The sequence below is a fragment of the Haemaphysalis longicornis genome, unplaced genomic scaffold (genome assembly GCF_048455015.1).
Source record: "Haemaphysalis longicornis isolate Haplotype H1 unplaced genomic scaffold, Haemaphysalis longicornis Haplotype H1 scaffold_1, whole genome shotgun sequence".
Classification (NCBI taxonomy): domain Eukaryota; kingdom Metazoa; phylum Arthropoda; class Arachnida; order Ixodida; family Ixodidae; genus Haemaphysalis; species Haemaphysalis longicornis.
This window is the reverse complement of record NW_027526203.1, coordinates 413,836,029-413,850,716: the sequence shown is the minus strand read 5'-3', so window position 1 is coordinate 413,850,716 and position 14,688 is coordinate 413,836,029. Positions and strand designations below refer to the sequence as shown.

Below are 14,688 nucleotides of genomic sequence, written 5' to 3'. Positions count from 1 at the left end.
GCTGATAATGCCCTAGAACTTAATAAATCGAAATTTTTAGATCTACGAGCTGTATGTGCCCTCCCAAAAATAATGCTGGCAACCATGACATACAGCAGCGCGGCAACATACTACTTTTGTCTGTATGCGAAATGAAAAGCGATATTTAAAAACTTGTCCCCAGCTAAAAAATGTGTGACTGCAGGCTTTCTTATTTCTTTGTGTATTTTTTTTAATTCAGCAGTCTATTTTGCACGAAGGCGCCATCTGTTGGAATGGACGACAGATAGAATCTGGCTCCACATTGTGGCGGTCGAAAGTTGGCGTATTTCGAAACTGAAATCGAATATTTCAGCAAAACAAATGCCCCTAACTCAGGCAGAATCGTCAAAGCTCCTTCCCTGGGTCTGTTTACTGAACGCTGCCATTGATTCTGGGCATGGAGGCTCAGTTAGCCCCACTGAAAGCAACCCAGCGGCGGCGAGCGGCGTGTCTTTTTAAATTTTCATATTAATGTTTAAAAATACATACACAATTTAAAGTTATACAAATACTTGTGTTAAAAGGTTTCCAATAAGTGAATAAACGTTTTAGCAGTTACAGTGGCTGCTAGGTTTGCAGGTCACATGACCGGGACACACACTGTACTGTCAGGTTTCGACACTACGAACCGCCACCCGTCCGATTTCAGAAAGTTCACTGCCAAATTAAAATTATTTCTGCCAATTTGTTTATAAATTGCTCGTGGTTACTGGGCTATATGAAACACTAGCTTTCATATGAGCTAGAGAACATATACGCGACAAAAATCGGTTGTCTCTCCCTTTAACGTTACACCAATCATCTTTCGTTCCATTGCTCGCTGAGTCGTTCTCAATTTAAGTTGAACCCTTTTAGTGAGCCTCCAAGCTTCTGCCCCATAGGTGAGTGCCGGTAAGAAGCAGCTGTTATATGCTTTCCTCTTCAGGGGCAGTGGTAGGCTGCCATTCGTTATCTGAGCATGCTTGCCGAATGCACTCCACCCCATTCATATCCTTCTAATTATCTCTGCCTTACGGTTGGCACCCGGGGTCACTACTTGGCCTAAGTAGATATATTCACTTACCACTTCCACTTCCACTGCCTCGCCACCTATCTGAAACTGCTATGCTCTCCTGAGGCTATTGAGTATTACTTTAGTTTTCTGCATACAGTAAACCTGGATATAACAAAGTTGACAAAAACTCGCAATTTTTCCTTACATGCAGGTTTCAAGTTTAAGGCTCGTGTGAATGAAGCAGAAACGAAAACAAAATGCTAGACATCAGTGGTGGTGAACTCACCCCTCAAGGATTTATTTCACAGCGAAAAACTGCGGGATTTTCGCCTGTTTCTTTCCCACGAGCTTGGGCACTACACGGCACCCCCAAAGAAGCAAAGTCACTTACCCCCGTATTCACAACGTAACTGAAGTATACGTTGTGCATTTTGACACTTGTCTGTGCCTTAAGTTTCAAGGACCAAGGAAAGGGGGACTTTATGCGACCTTGGTGCTTTTTGCCGCACTCAAAGTTGTGCGATACTGAACCGGGCGGCGGCGACGGCATTAAAATGCCGACCTTGTCTTGGAAAGACCGAACTTTTCTTTTTCTGGCAGAAGAACTCATCGCCGATGAACTGGCACCACAGATAGCAGTGCAGTCATGCGACTACACGCCGATGTACAGGTTTAGCACCTAACCGGCACCGCACTCGCAGTGTAAACACACGGTAGTTTGCATTGCAGGAGAAATTTGCTAAATCAGTGCATTTCTCCAGCCAATTTTTCTGAAAACGTAAAAAAAAAAAAAGGCTCATCAGCATAGCAAATTCTTTACATCAAAGTTAATCATCACAAAGCCTTTGTTACATAGAGGTCACAAACACACGAGTTTCAATGGTGCTTGAAATCGGGAACTGAATAATTTCGTTAATCCAGGAATTCGTTACACAGAGGTTCGTTACATCCAGGTTTGACTGCATTAACTTTCAGGCCTGTGATTCTACCATGCTTGTCCAGTGCGGTAATCGTGCTTTGCAATTCGTCCGCCGAGTTGCTTAGCAAGGCAACATTCTCTGCAAATCTGAGGTTACTGAGGTATTCTCCACTAACCCTTACGCCCACCTGTTCCCAATTCAATGTCCTGAATACCTCTTGTAAACATGCTGTGAATAGCATTGGAGAGATTGTCTCCTTGATTGACGCCCTTCCTTACAAATATTTTACTGCTCTCCTTGTGGAGAGCAGTATGGAGAGCTCTACTGCAGTGGTGGCATAGAGGTAGAACATCCACCTCACGTGCAGAAGGACCGTTGTTCGAATCCCGGTGCCGCAAAATTCCCACCGGATAAAAAAAAAGAAAAAAATCTGCATGTTGATGGGGAGGCTCGGGTGTGGCCTCATCCCGGCGACCATTGCCAGTAACGCACTCCCTCACCAGAGCAGGATTGGCCGCCCTGGTGTAGTAATGGCCACAACCTTCCATGACTGCGCCAAATAATTACGTTATAGGGTTGTGCAATTATTCAAAAACTTTCAAATATCGAAGCGAATAACGCAAAATTCTATTCAGCTTCGAATCGAGTAGCACTAGCAAAAAAAAAAAAAAAAAGAAAAAAAAAAAAGATTTTTGAAGTACTTCGAAGTTCCAAAACATGCACCAGCTCTTCTCCGCTCGCAGCGACTGCCTTTCCCACACGGCTCCGGTGACATGCGGCCAAACGGCCCAGAGAAAGGCACTTTTGGGGACCTTAGGTGCCTCTTAACTCCTTGGCATTCAGCCAACTCTGCCCTCATGTGTCTCAAGAGAAAAATTCTCATGTACAGTAGACTCCCGATAAACGGAACTTCAAGGGACCGGAAAAATTAGTTCCGTTTAACAGGAGTTCTGTTTACTGAGAGAGATGTTCTAAGGTGCAAATTTATGTGCGTACACACTTCTCAGGTCATTTCATGGAACTCTAACCACTAGAAAGTGACTGTAGCTGATAGTTTTCAGAAAGCAAGAAAACTACAAGAAGCGTAGGCACAGCATTCACAAAGAATTATTTTTGTTTGAGTCCTTGCAACTGCATCTTCACGAAGGCTAGAGGCCTCAACTTCGCGAGCGCTTACGAGCCACCGAATTTAGAAGACGGCAACGTGGTAATGAAGGACGAATAGCACAACGATGGCACGGATGAGGCGACAGGAAATGAGCCCTGTAGCCTCGGCATCTAGAATCGAGACCAAACGACTGGAACAAGAACTGCGATGTTGCATTCGTTGCGTTAACACGGCTAACCACTTACGAGACGAGGCTTACGAGGCTAAAAAAGCATGGAGGAAGAGAAAAAAAAAAAAAAAACAAGAACAAAACAGCCTGAACCGTAAAAAGCCGATTCTCATGCCGTGGATTTCACAAGAAGTTCCATTTCTGGTTCCGTTTACACGGTGATGCGGAAATTTTAGTTCCGATTACTGAGAGCTTTTTTACGTTATCTGAACACAAAATCAACCAAATTCCTGGCAACTGTTCCGTTTAAGCGATTTCCGTTTATCGAGATTCTACTGTACCACAAAAAAAAAAAAAAAAAAAGGAACATAACAGGTGAAAAAAAAAAAGTCTCCTTCAGCAAACTGGAGACTGCCAGTATGCAGCTGGGCTCCTGACAGTATTACGAATAGGGATATACCCCGACAGCTTAGGTGCAGTCACGTTATCAGGATGCAAAAAAAAAAAGCTTTTCTTTCTCTTTTTTCATCGTGATGACGTGGTCACACTCAAGCTGCCCTAATCAACGCCCTATAGATAAGAAAGCTCAGCTGTGTAGTGACATTGTCGCGGAGTCCCCAATTTACTGAAGCTGATATCTCGTAGACCACACCTATCGCACATTCAACAAAAGGCTTGGCATGCTTCTTTCACATTTTTGTGCAGATGCTGTTCTGACGCTATTTGGGAGCAAAGCTTGGCAACTTTTAAAAGGGCGTGTCTTTTTTTTTCAAACGCTTTGTGGCAGCCCTTTGCGAAACAGCTTTGGTTCCTCTTGGCCCAGTTTCAGCACGCCAATGAGCATCAAGCGCAGAAAGCGTGCAGTTCGTGTGTGCTCTGAGGTGTTCAAACAGCATTTCCCTTATGATTTGGAGTCGTTAAAATAGAGCGGAATAAAATCAAAATTTCAGAGAATTGCATTTTTACAAGACACTCTGAAAAACACTGAAATTTTGCTAAAAAGTATACTCCGGAAAACACCCTCTGCATTTTACCAGAACTGAATTCGGAAAGCCCGGAGCCCTAGTTATCACCCACTTTGGTTTATCATCACGGTCTTGGGTTAATTTCAGTTACAACTCTTTATATTATACATTCATATTAGTCTCGAGATGCCTTACCCTCAAAACTAGACCTTCGCAGAACCCATATTTAGTATTCTTGCATGTGTGTGTGTGTGCGCGAACATCTGCGGCACAAGTAAGCTTTTGAAAAAAAATTCATGGGTTGTTAGTAGTAGTGAAGGGACCCACAAGCAAGTGCAATACCACGTCCATGGGGGCATCCAGAGGGGTGGTCTAGATATCAGGGTTATTTTTTATATCTTGCACTGCCCTATGCACCGAGTTTCCTCTCTAGAACTGACATTAATGTACAAAAAACTTTTTTTTTTTGAGAAGTTGATTGTCAGAATGTACACCCTCATTACACTAATACTGAAACACTTGTGGTTGAGGTCCCCACACAAGATGAAAGTTGACCCCATATAAAATATAGTTTTGTAAATAAAGCTAAAAGCATTTTTTCCACCCAGCTATCTGCCAGAAGGCAAACTAGCATCAGTGACTTCTTCGCAAACAAAAGGTATGCAAGAAGAAATTGTAAATACGCCGCTTTTGTCGTCCCTTCAGTAATTCGACACTCAGCCAATTCGTTCACTTTTATTTTAAAAACAGCAGGATAGGTTCCATATGTTCATTTTATCCAATACAAAAATTTTGCAAACCTTTTTAAATGAGCTTTCTAATTTTCTACAGTGTATAGTTACTGAAGCATGCTTGAGAAATAGTAACTATTCGTTTTCTCATAAATCTCTAAACATTCACTCCGATTTGGAACTATTCGAACAAAATCCTTACAGTGAAAGCTCATTAATTCGAATCGCTAGGGAGTAAAAAAAAAATTGAATGAATTATACGAATGTGGAATTACTGAAGAAACGACAAAAGCGGCATATTTACAATTCTTTTATGCGTACCTTTAATTTGCGAAGGAGTCACTGATGCTAGTTTGCCTTCTGGCAGATAGCTAGGTGGAAAGAACAAGCTTCCGGACGTGCGACAACCCTTACACAGCGAAAGTATTACATGGAGCATCATAGCAGCGTGGTAGCGCTGCTGGCCGTTCACTGGTTGCAGTGTATGCTTGTATACTCCCCACTGAAGGCGGGAGAAAGCAAATGAGCGAAGGAGAGCGCATCGCAGTCCCCGTTTCGAGAAGCTGTTGGTCCGAATTAAATGGTGCGCACATAAATTTACACCGAAATAACGAAGCTCCGCGGCCATGGGGCAATGTACATTTTTGAAGGGAGAGAGGAGTAGGAGCGCCAAATTATCCGAATGAACAGGGGCCAAATTAACTAGGTTTTACTGTATTTGCTTCATATCCACTTTGAAGCCAAAAAACCTTATTCACACACTCCTAAAATATCAAATTTGTAGCCAGTAAATTTCATTCCCACTGTGTAAAAGAAAAGTACCAATGTGGAATAGCAGGCTTTATCGGCGGCCGCGGCTACTGTTGTTGCGCATGCGCCCCTCCATTCGCGCTTTTGACCGCCCAGTACTGCTGCTACTAGGAGCGGGCAAATCAAATCGAAATTGGCAGAAAGTTGCATTGACCTGACTTTATTGTGCTGATAGATGAATGCCGCTGCTGCGGGCTGAATGTGTGGGAAGATCATCGTCGTGGGGGTCGGCTGATGTGGCCAGCTGAATGGCCCTTGTTCATGGCAGTCTTCGGTGCTGGTGTACTTGCCGAGCGCCCTTGGTAAAAAAAAAAAAAAAAAAAAAAAAAAAAAAAAAAAAAAAAAAAAACATGAGAGTTTCTTTAGCGCAAGAGTGCTAAATGCCCCAAGTTGCAAAGGTGCGTCTTTCATGTAAGAAACCTGTTAATCAGGGTCACAAAGTGAAAGAATGGCGTGTGACCAAGAAGAAACATTGCTAGACAATGTTCTGATGGAGTGAACCCCATCAATCAAGGTTCATCATAAAAGAATGCTGCACGAGCAAGACAACGTGCTGCTAAGCACCACACCAGTTTTCCACGCATAATGAAGAAGCAATCTCCCCGCTTAAGTGCCACCACCCCCCTTCACCTCAGTGAAGCAACTTCCAATTTTTCTGTCTATTACAAGGTGTTTACGAAAATTTGTGCTACCTAATGGGACACTAAAATGAGAACTAAGCATCTGGGAATAAATGGCTTGGATTGAAGTCAGGGGCTACAAATCCACTCAAAATTTTTTCGCTGCCTTCAGATGCTTTTTCAGTCAAGACAAACTTAAAATGGAAGGGGTTTCTTTGGTGCGACTTCCCCTGTGTATTTGGAGACTAAACTGGGAAGCAAGGCTCGTCTAGACTTGGTAGAAGGGCTACAGGAGCCACCCGCAATGGAGAGCCTGACAAGACAACAGTTGCAATGAGTGCAAGAAGGTGCTGGACGTGGAGGCCAAATACCAAACCAATCTTCCCATTCACACCCACACGTCCCTTCAAAGTCTGCAACAGCTCAGTTTTATAGTGGAGTTAGAATGTATGACAAATATTTTAGAGATGATACCATACCACACCAACATTTAACCTTAGAAATAATTTTTTTTTTCCAAGCAATAATTCTGTGCAGGCTGTTTACTATTCCTTGATGGAAGTGCCCTTAAGTACTTGACACTCACTAGGTAAGTTGCACAATAACAGTGCTCTCATCACATGTATACAAAAGAATCTTACATTAAAAAATTCAAATTCTGAGGGTTTTATGCACTGGACTATTACGAAATAATTTGTACCACCTGGGGGTCTTTCATGTGCACAAAATGTTTTTCCATCGGACACTCCGTGTACTTGGGGTGCCGGCGCTGGAACTGACGTACCCTGAGTGCTGTCTTCCACCAAAGACTGATCACAGTATGGAGCAATTTTTATGGCCTAGCAATCATTCAGGAAACTTCATTTTACTTGACAGCGCAGTGCTTACAGGTCAAACCACTCTCACAGAACCTGCATTCCACTGACAAGGCACCTGTTACCTGATCGCTTTCAATGCATCTGCGTGTGATTGTCAACAGCAAGAGTGAGATTTGGAAGGAGATAGCATAACTTCACTAAAAGGAAAACTTCGTTAATGAAACTGGGCTTTTCTGATGACCTGCAGTAAGTCAAGAGACCCAATCCCTGCATGTGCAAGGACTGCCGCAACATCGATGTCATCTAAAAGAAAAACACTGGTAAAGACCTATTCTGAGCAAATAATGTGGTAAAAATGATAACTGAAGGCACCGGCTGGCAGTTAACACCTTCCATAATACCTGTGCTGTGGTATCAACTCACTGCACATTTTTTACCTCCTCTGGCTAAGTTTGATTCATTCTTGATGATGCACATCTTATATGAAAGGAATGCTTCCAACTACCCCGATAGATTCGTATCGTCGAGGTTCTGCTGCATGTACAGCCAGTGGTGATACAGCCAGTTCAGGACTGGGACCAATGTTTGGAGCAGAAAAAAAGAAAAATTTAGTTTTGGAGCAACAAAATTATGATTTCGGATCTCCTTTGGTGCTGTACAAATGTAAATTTGTAACAGCTTGGTGAAGTGCCATGCTACCAATGAACGTTGCTACGCTATAAACATACAGGCTCCTAGGCAAACTGCTTCCACAACATATAATGCATATACATACATTGTTAAATGAACCATGTAACCAACATACACCTTTGTTCTACTTCAAAGAATTAACCTTCGACAACTCGCACACTGCAATTTTGGCCCCGCAGGATGTTGTATTTACCAAAAGAAAGGAAAAACAAATGCAGTGTAGACAGCTTATAACGCATGCCGTGGGAGCCGCAAAAATCTGCACGACAAGTAATATACCACAATATAAACAAAACATACGCGAGTCCAACCATATCGCAAGCTACCTTCCAATCATTCTTTGTTTATCCTCACCCAAACTACAACCTACACATTTCCAGCTACACATTAGCAGAGCCATCATTGGTGCAATACCAAAAGCAGAGTAATCAGTGTTAATTCCACTCCTAGCATCCAAGCATTGCAATCAAACGAAACGAAAACCGAAACCAAAAAACGGAAATAAATATTTTTTTGGTCAGCAAAAAAATGTAACCGAAATGTTATTTTTACCTTTGTTTCAGAGCTAAACTCAAGAAATTGCGTTTTGCGTTTCGGTTCGGGTGAAAAGTTCAGGTATTTCAGCATTCATGACAACTTCATGCAGCGAGGTGGGAGATTTCCGCTGGCTCCTTGGCATACAAAATCGCCTTTCATCTTGCTGGCGCCATCTTTCCTTCGGCAGGCTTGCTGCCTGCTTACCTACTCTCTCCGGTTCTTACTGTGCTTTAGAGCTCTCTAGAATACCACATGCCTGTCTCAGAGTCAGTGGGCAGCCCTCCACGCAATTGCCGCCAGCAGTTGGTTGTGAAGCAGACATCGCAGCTCTGTTTATCGTTTAATGTATTTAAATATTTTTTGTTACTTCATTCACTCATTTATAATCAACATACCTACAAGGCATTGTTGTAAGGGGGTGCTATATATGAATACACAAAAATTCAGAAACATGACATAATAAAGAAAAAAAAAAGGAACATGCAATGCTTGGCATGCGAACAGCAGCATACACAGTAAGCAGCAAGAATAGCAGATTACAATGGGACACTCAATGAAAGCAGCTACAAGTCATCGCGAGCTTGTATGGACGTGCTGCCAGAGCACAGCAGAAACTCAATTCTCATTTTTTCTTGTGCGCAAACCCGAGCCATTCCAACAGCCTGGATTTCACAACCATGTTCATAGGCGGTAGCTTTAGTCGGCAACCGCCACTACGACATCAATCCCTACGACATCAGCGGGACACAGTAAGAAAATGGTTCACGAGTTGCCCCTACTTCATCTGTCTCCCCTGTTATTCAGCGTAACTGTTTAAAGATGAGTTAAGCAGGACTGCTATTCTGACGCGGTTATCTTTTGAAAGAGCCAAATTCGTATTTTTCCTTCCTGGTCTGTTTAAAAAAAAAACCCTGTCCTAGAGATAATTTTATTGCTCTGCGGATGAAGAACACGAAAACTATCTGTTAATAAATGTTTCTCTACGCCATGCACACAGTGTACATACAGAAAGTACAGCACAGTAAATATACGACATTCACATAAAAATACAGCATACACATTCCGCAGTAGTCTCTGACAAGGCTAGCACTGCAACAAAAATATACACAACCGAGTAATTTCAATCTCAGAATTCAGGCAAATTACCTTGAAGGCTGCGCTTAAGTCCTCTGCAATAAAATCCCTTTAAAGGGACACTGAAGTGAATTTGTCAAGCTCCCGTTTTTGCTTGCACTGCATAGACTGGCTCAAATTAGCACACTTTTCATCGTTTATCCGGTTGACTAATCGGTAATTATTTTACAAAGCGCGAAAGAAGAAAAACTACCATGCACGGTTTGCGGAGGCCGCACAAACTAAGCTGTGACGTTGGGAGGAGGGAGCGCCGTGATTGGACGATGCCCAAGGTTAGCAATCAAACAAGTTTCGGTTTCGGTCTGTAAAACAACATGTTTGACATTCGATGGCGTCGTTGGATGGACATTCTCAATATCCCAGTTATCGTAGTACCGCGCTTCTGCCATGTTGTCGGCTGTAAAATGCACCAGATAAGCCTCCCAGGACGGCTTGGAATCGTAGCATTCACTATCTGAGGCCTACGCAGTGCATGAACGCCCTCCGCGTCCCTGCAGACGCTCAAATGCATGCGCTTTTCCCCCACATTTGGAGCTTGCCTCGCTCATGCCTGTATCGTAAAAAGCGTGTTCGCACCAGGCCAAGGGTCTGTTGATTCTGGCCTGTGCCCACTGCCCGCAAACAGTCGGTGCTTATGGCAACAGCACGCCAATGACGCCAACGAGAACTCGCTAGCGCGGCAGTGCCAGCCTGCGCGAGTTCTGTGGACTAGTTCGTGGAGCAATGAACGTTGCGGCCCAAAAAAGGTGAACTCAGTATAGAAAACATCGGCGAAAAACAAAAAAGTTAACTCATAAAAAAAAAAAAAAAAAGCATGTACCCGCGGCGATTCGAACTAGTGACTGGCAAAACACTTGCGATTACATACCTAGCACCCCAGACGACTAGACCACAGGGGGCCGCTGGCGGCGGTGGAAAAGATAAGGTATATAATGTATAACCAGTTTACACTTTTATTTAGTTTTAGTATTTCAAGCAGCTTAGGTGACTATTTGTTGTATTGCGCACGTGCAGTAAGCGTCCCCCGAGCTTCCACAATAGCTCACATCTAGCAATTGCATTTCGTAGACGGGAAAGCGTTCGCAGATGCGTAGTTGTGCTCCTGACCGCTCTGCTTGTTCGCCCAGCGCAAAAAAGTGCTTCCCGCAGCCTAGTTTTACGCTGTACGGTAAAAATATCAGTTGATTTTATTTCCTTAGTACCTATATTGACTTCGCTCACTCTTCTCCCCCTTCAAGAGGCCTTACATTTTCCTACTGGCGTACCAGTCAGCGAAGCGTCGCATGTGCGCTTGTGCAGCGCTTGTGTGAAGCGACCTTGACTTGGAGCTAGATACAGTGTACAAACTAACCAAGTAAAGAAAGGCGCATTCTTCCATTCCCAAACGTGTTGTGGCTTAGTTTCTACTGATCGAACGAATTGCGACGACCCGTCGGCGGCCGGCGGACTAAACGGTGGGCCGACTGACTCGGTCGCGGAAGGTTGGCGAGCCGTGCAGTAGCGCAGCCAATTGTCAGCTCCTCTCCTGCTGACGTCACACGAAAACTCCACAGAAAATGGGCGAGCGTAAAGAGAGGAGGACAGCATTTTCGAATTGATTTTTCTACTAAATAAATTCGCGTAAACGCGCACAGAGTGGTCGAAACAGGGCCCAGGGACTCCGGACTACAGTTTGCGCTCGTAATCCCGCATTGTTTACATATCGCTTCAGTGTCCCTTTAAAAAAAGCAACCCCTCCTTGAGCAACATTTTCTTCTTGCAGATTCATGTTAGAGAAGGATACTGTAAAATACATTGCACGTCAATCCACAGCCCAAGCTTCAGCAGCAGGTGCGAGGTGAAAGCGAGGTCAATGAATGGAAGTTATTCCTACCAACAGACAGTGCTTACATGAAACAGCGCTATGTCCCACACTAGTATGCTCATGACAAGTTTACACTACTTGACGGTTCTTGAGATGAATGAAAGTGGGCAAACATGTTAGTTATCTTGGATTTGAGCCACCACTTGCGTATTGTAGATAGTCCCCATGCCCTGCCCTATGCTCACCTTTGTGGCTGCCTCGCCAAGGCCTTGCTACAAACCTTGTGGCCTTGATGCGTTCTTCCTCGATCCCCTCTTGCTGAAAGGCACAAGAGAATACCAGGGTCAAGGATAGCACAGAGAGCAGGAATCGCAATGTTAAAGCACCAAGCAGCTTCATGCAGGAGAAGACAACAAACAGCACATTAATTGTCACGCTTGCATTTAAACGAATGCATTAGCTCACCTGAAATTACCCTTAGGGATGACCCACCGACACAGTTACACTGTCACCAGCTTATTGTGGTCTCACTGCAAATTCAATCTCATGTGCCTATTCTGGAAGCCTATTTAGTGATAATTGAATCGGAACTCACAAGGGGAGATTGCAGGATTTGAAACAAATTTGCACATCAGCACACACAGAATAAGACATGGTGGTTGGAAGAATAGTACGAAGGCAATTTATTTTTATAACAAACTGTGCAGCCCAGGCAGAGTGGTGATTCTAGGAAAACGATATCTTAAAAGCTTTGTGCGCCCCATGAGGCAGAAAACCTGCCATTGTGAGCTGCGAATAGCCCCAAAATTTCACACGCCACATGCCAAAACCTGGCTTTTGAGGGAAAGGTGCCAAGAGAAGAAACAAAACAAACACACACACACAAAACACGAGCGAGATGACTAAAGTATGTCAGCTTGTTTTTGTTTATTGTGCATGCTCCCAGGGAAACTAAGAATTTTTCAATTGTTCAGCCTCTTGCATCACACTTCCTGCAGCCCCACAAAAGATGGCAGGTATTGTTGTCTCCACCTATTTTTATGGTTTTGGAAGCTGGACAATTAGATTTCCTAACTCCAATTTCTGCAGTCACTTCTCAGGGGGAACCTAAATTGAGCATATTATTACTGCAATCATATAGACTGATTGTGTGGTTTAACGCGCCGACGCTATTCAGGCGATGAGGCGCACCGTAGTGGAGGGCTCCGGATTAATTTTGACCACCTGGAAATCTTTAACGTGCGCCGAAATATTGAACACACAGACGTTTTTGCTTTTCGCCTCCATCAGAAAAGCGGCCACCGCCGCCGGGAATCGAAACTGCGGCCTCGTGCTCAGCAGCACAACGCCTTAGCTACTGAGCCACCGTGGCGGGTCTCTGCAATCATATAACTCTTAGTACAATGACCTCTCGTTCAATCTAGGGTGTGACTTCTTCAGTTCTGACTGACTTCACCAGTATAATAGCTGGACCACCTGATGGTTGGCTGGTGTTTCGGCAGTCTCTTCTGTACGTGATACAGTGTAGACCGCTTATAACGCATGTCGCGTGAGTCGCAAAAATCTACACTACAAACGGTATCGCACTACAAACAAAACATGCATGGATCCAACCAAATTGCAATCTACTTTTCAATTGTTCTGTATCACCATTTAGACCAAGGCCCCTTTGGTGCGGTCTTTATTTCGCCTTTTTTCCCCACATGAGATGCTACTGCAGGGTTTACAAGCTGCTGCACAATCTTACTAGGGTGCCTTGACACGCGCATCCATCGAGGCACCGCAGGTCTTACAAACCGCAAGCGTGGCTCTAACTCCTTTATGTTTGTGTTTTGAGGGAACACATCAACATTTCTTAGCGTTTATGAACAGATGCTGCAGGATAACGTGACCAGAATGCGAGCAAGGTTTTCTTTTTCTTTTTCACCCCAGCTCGCGTTCGCTGAAGGCAGTTGCTCATCAGCACAGCATACAGGTAGGGAAAACCTTCGGCATCACAACTCGCTATCTCCAGATGTTCGAAAAGGAAAAGGGCAGTTGCTTATATTTATATGCACAACATTATATAGGAACGACTTACTGCGTGAGGAGGGAGGGAGGGAGGGGGGGGGGGTGAATCAAGGAAGAGGAGGAGCTTGCTATCTTACGAGGTGCGTCGAGCAAGGACAGTTGTGGTTATAACATGTGTGCAAACAAAACACGCCAACTAAGGGGTGCCTATTTTTTTCTTTTCTATGATGAAGTTAGAGAAGAGCAGGAAGGGAGCGCGCACTTCATGGGATGGCTGATTCCACCTTTTTTTCTTTCTTTTCCATGACCCTAAAACAATACCCCAGCTGCGCCAGTCGATCAGCGGACCAGCCAAAAAACTGCACTATAAGCTGTATTGCGCCTTGGGCAACCGTATTATAAGCAGTACGCTTATGCACTGTCTTCTATGGGAGGCATACCGGTGGCCAGGAAAACCTGCGTTATATCCGGTCCCACACGATAAGAAGTTTTGTTATAAATGGTCTACACAGTATACTGAGGAAGAAAATTTCAGTGTTTGCTGCTTAGGTGGGTTTTTCAGAGACACACCACCAGTGGTGCATGCTCCCCTCACGGCAGTTCTTGAACATCATCCAAGATTTTAGAAGCCCCCAACAGCCCCACTACAGCACACCCCAAAAGCCATTGCTAAAATTAAAATGCTTGCCACTACGACTAGGCCCACCTTAATAGCTAACAGAAAAGTTCCCCACAGAGCTTGCCTTCAAAGCCATACGCTGAACGGTTTGTGGCGGTTTTTCGTTGTGCCAGATGCCGAGGACAGGCCACTCATGTCCGAAGGCTTTCTTGTCAAAGGACAGAGACCCAAGGTCTTAAGCGACCTCAGCTTCCCTATGAGGCGACACCCTCTCAGACACGACAATGGTGTCTACCGACAGCGAGGCTCATTATTGACCGTTTTCTGATCGCTGTTTAGTTGGAGTGCAACACTGAACGTTCCTCGAGCCTGGAGCCATCCCCTCAGGGCTTTCCAAGGAAGCCTCCAATGAGACAGGTGCTGTAAATGGCACTGTCCCCAGACGTACCCCATTGATGTAAGATATCTTGCGCATGACAGCTGCACGCTGTTGTGCTTTCTTGTAGGTACAATTTTTTATTTTACTTTTAGTGCAATAATTTCACTTTATTTTTTCTATTGTTGGCATGAACGTGAGTATGCAGCATGGTCATTACTAAGACATACCGTAGCCAGTTTAGCTGCACCTTGCAACACGTCTGCTGACCCCTACAGCCTTGTGGACTACGGCTAAATTTCTGACAGGTGTAACACCGACGGTGGTTGGGGATGTACAGTCCGACTCATATTTTTACAGAG

At 44.3% G+C, this 14,688-nt stretch overlaps 1 protein-coding gene across 1 annotated transcript in view; it reads right to left on the bottom strand.

The window, feature by feature from the left end:
- Positions 1 to 5,872: 5,872 nt before the first annotated feature.
- Positions 5,873 to 14,688, bottom strand: part of LOC144155543 (uncharacterized) — a 46,682-nt gene continuing 37,866 nt past the window's right edge. The window contains exons 12-13 of the mRNA XM_077687058.1: positions 11,567 to 11,639; positions 5,873 to 6,016 (exon numbers count right to left, since the gene is read on the bottom strand). Of these exons, the coding sequence (XP_077543184.1) occupies positions 5,931 to 6,016; positions 11,567 to 11,639 (159 nt within the window). The 3' untranslated portion in view covers positions 5,873 to 5,930. The remainder of the gene's footprint in view (positions 6,017 to 11,566; positions 11,640 to 14,688) is intronic.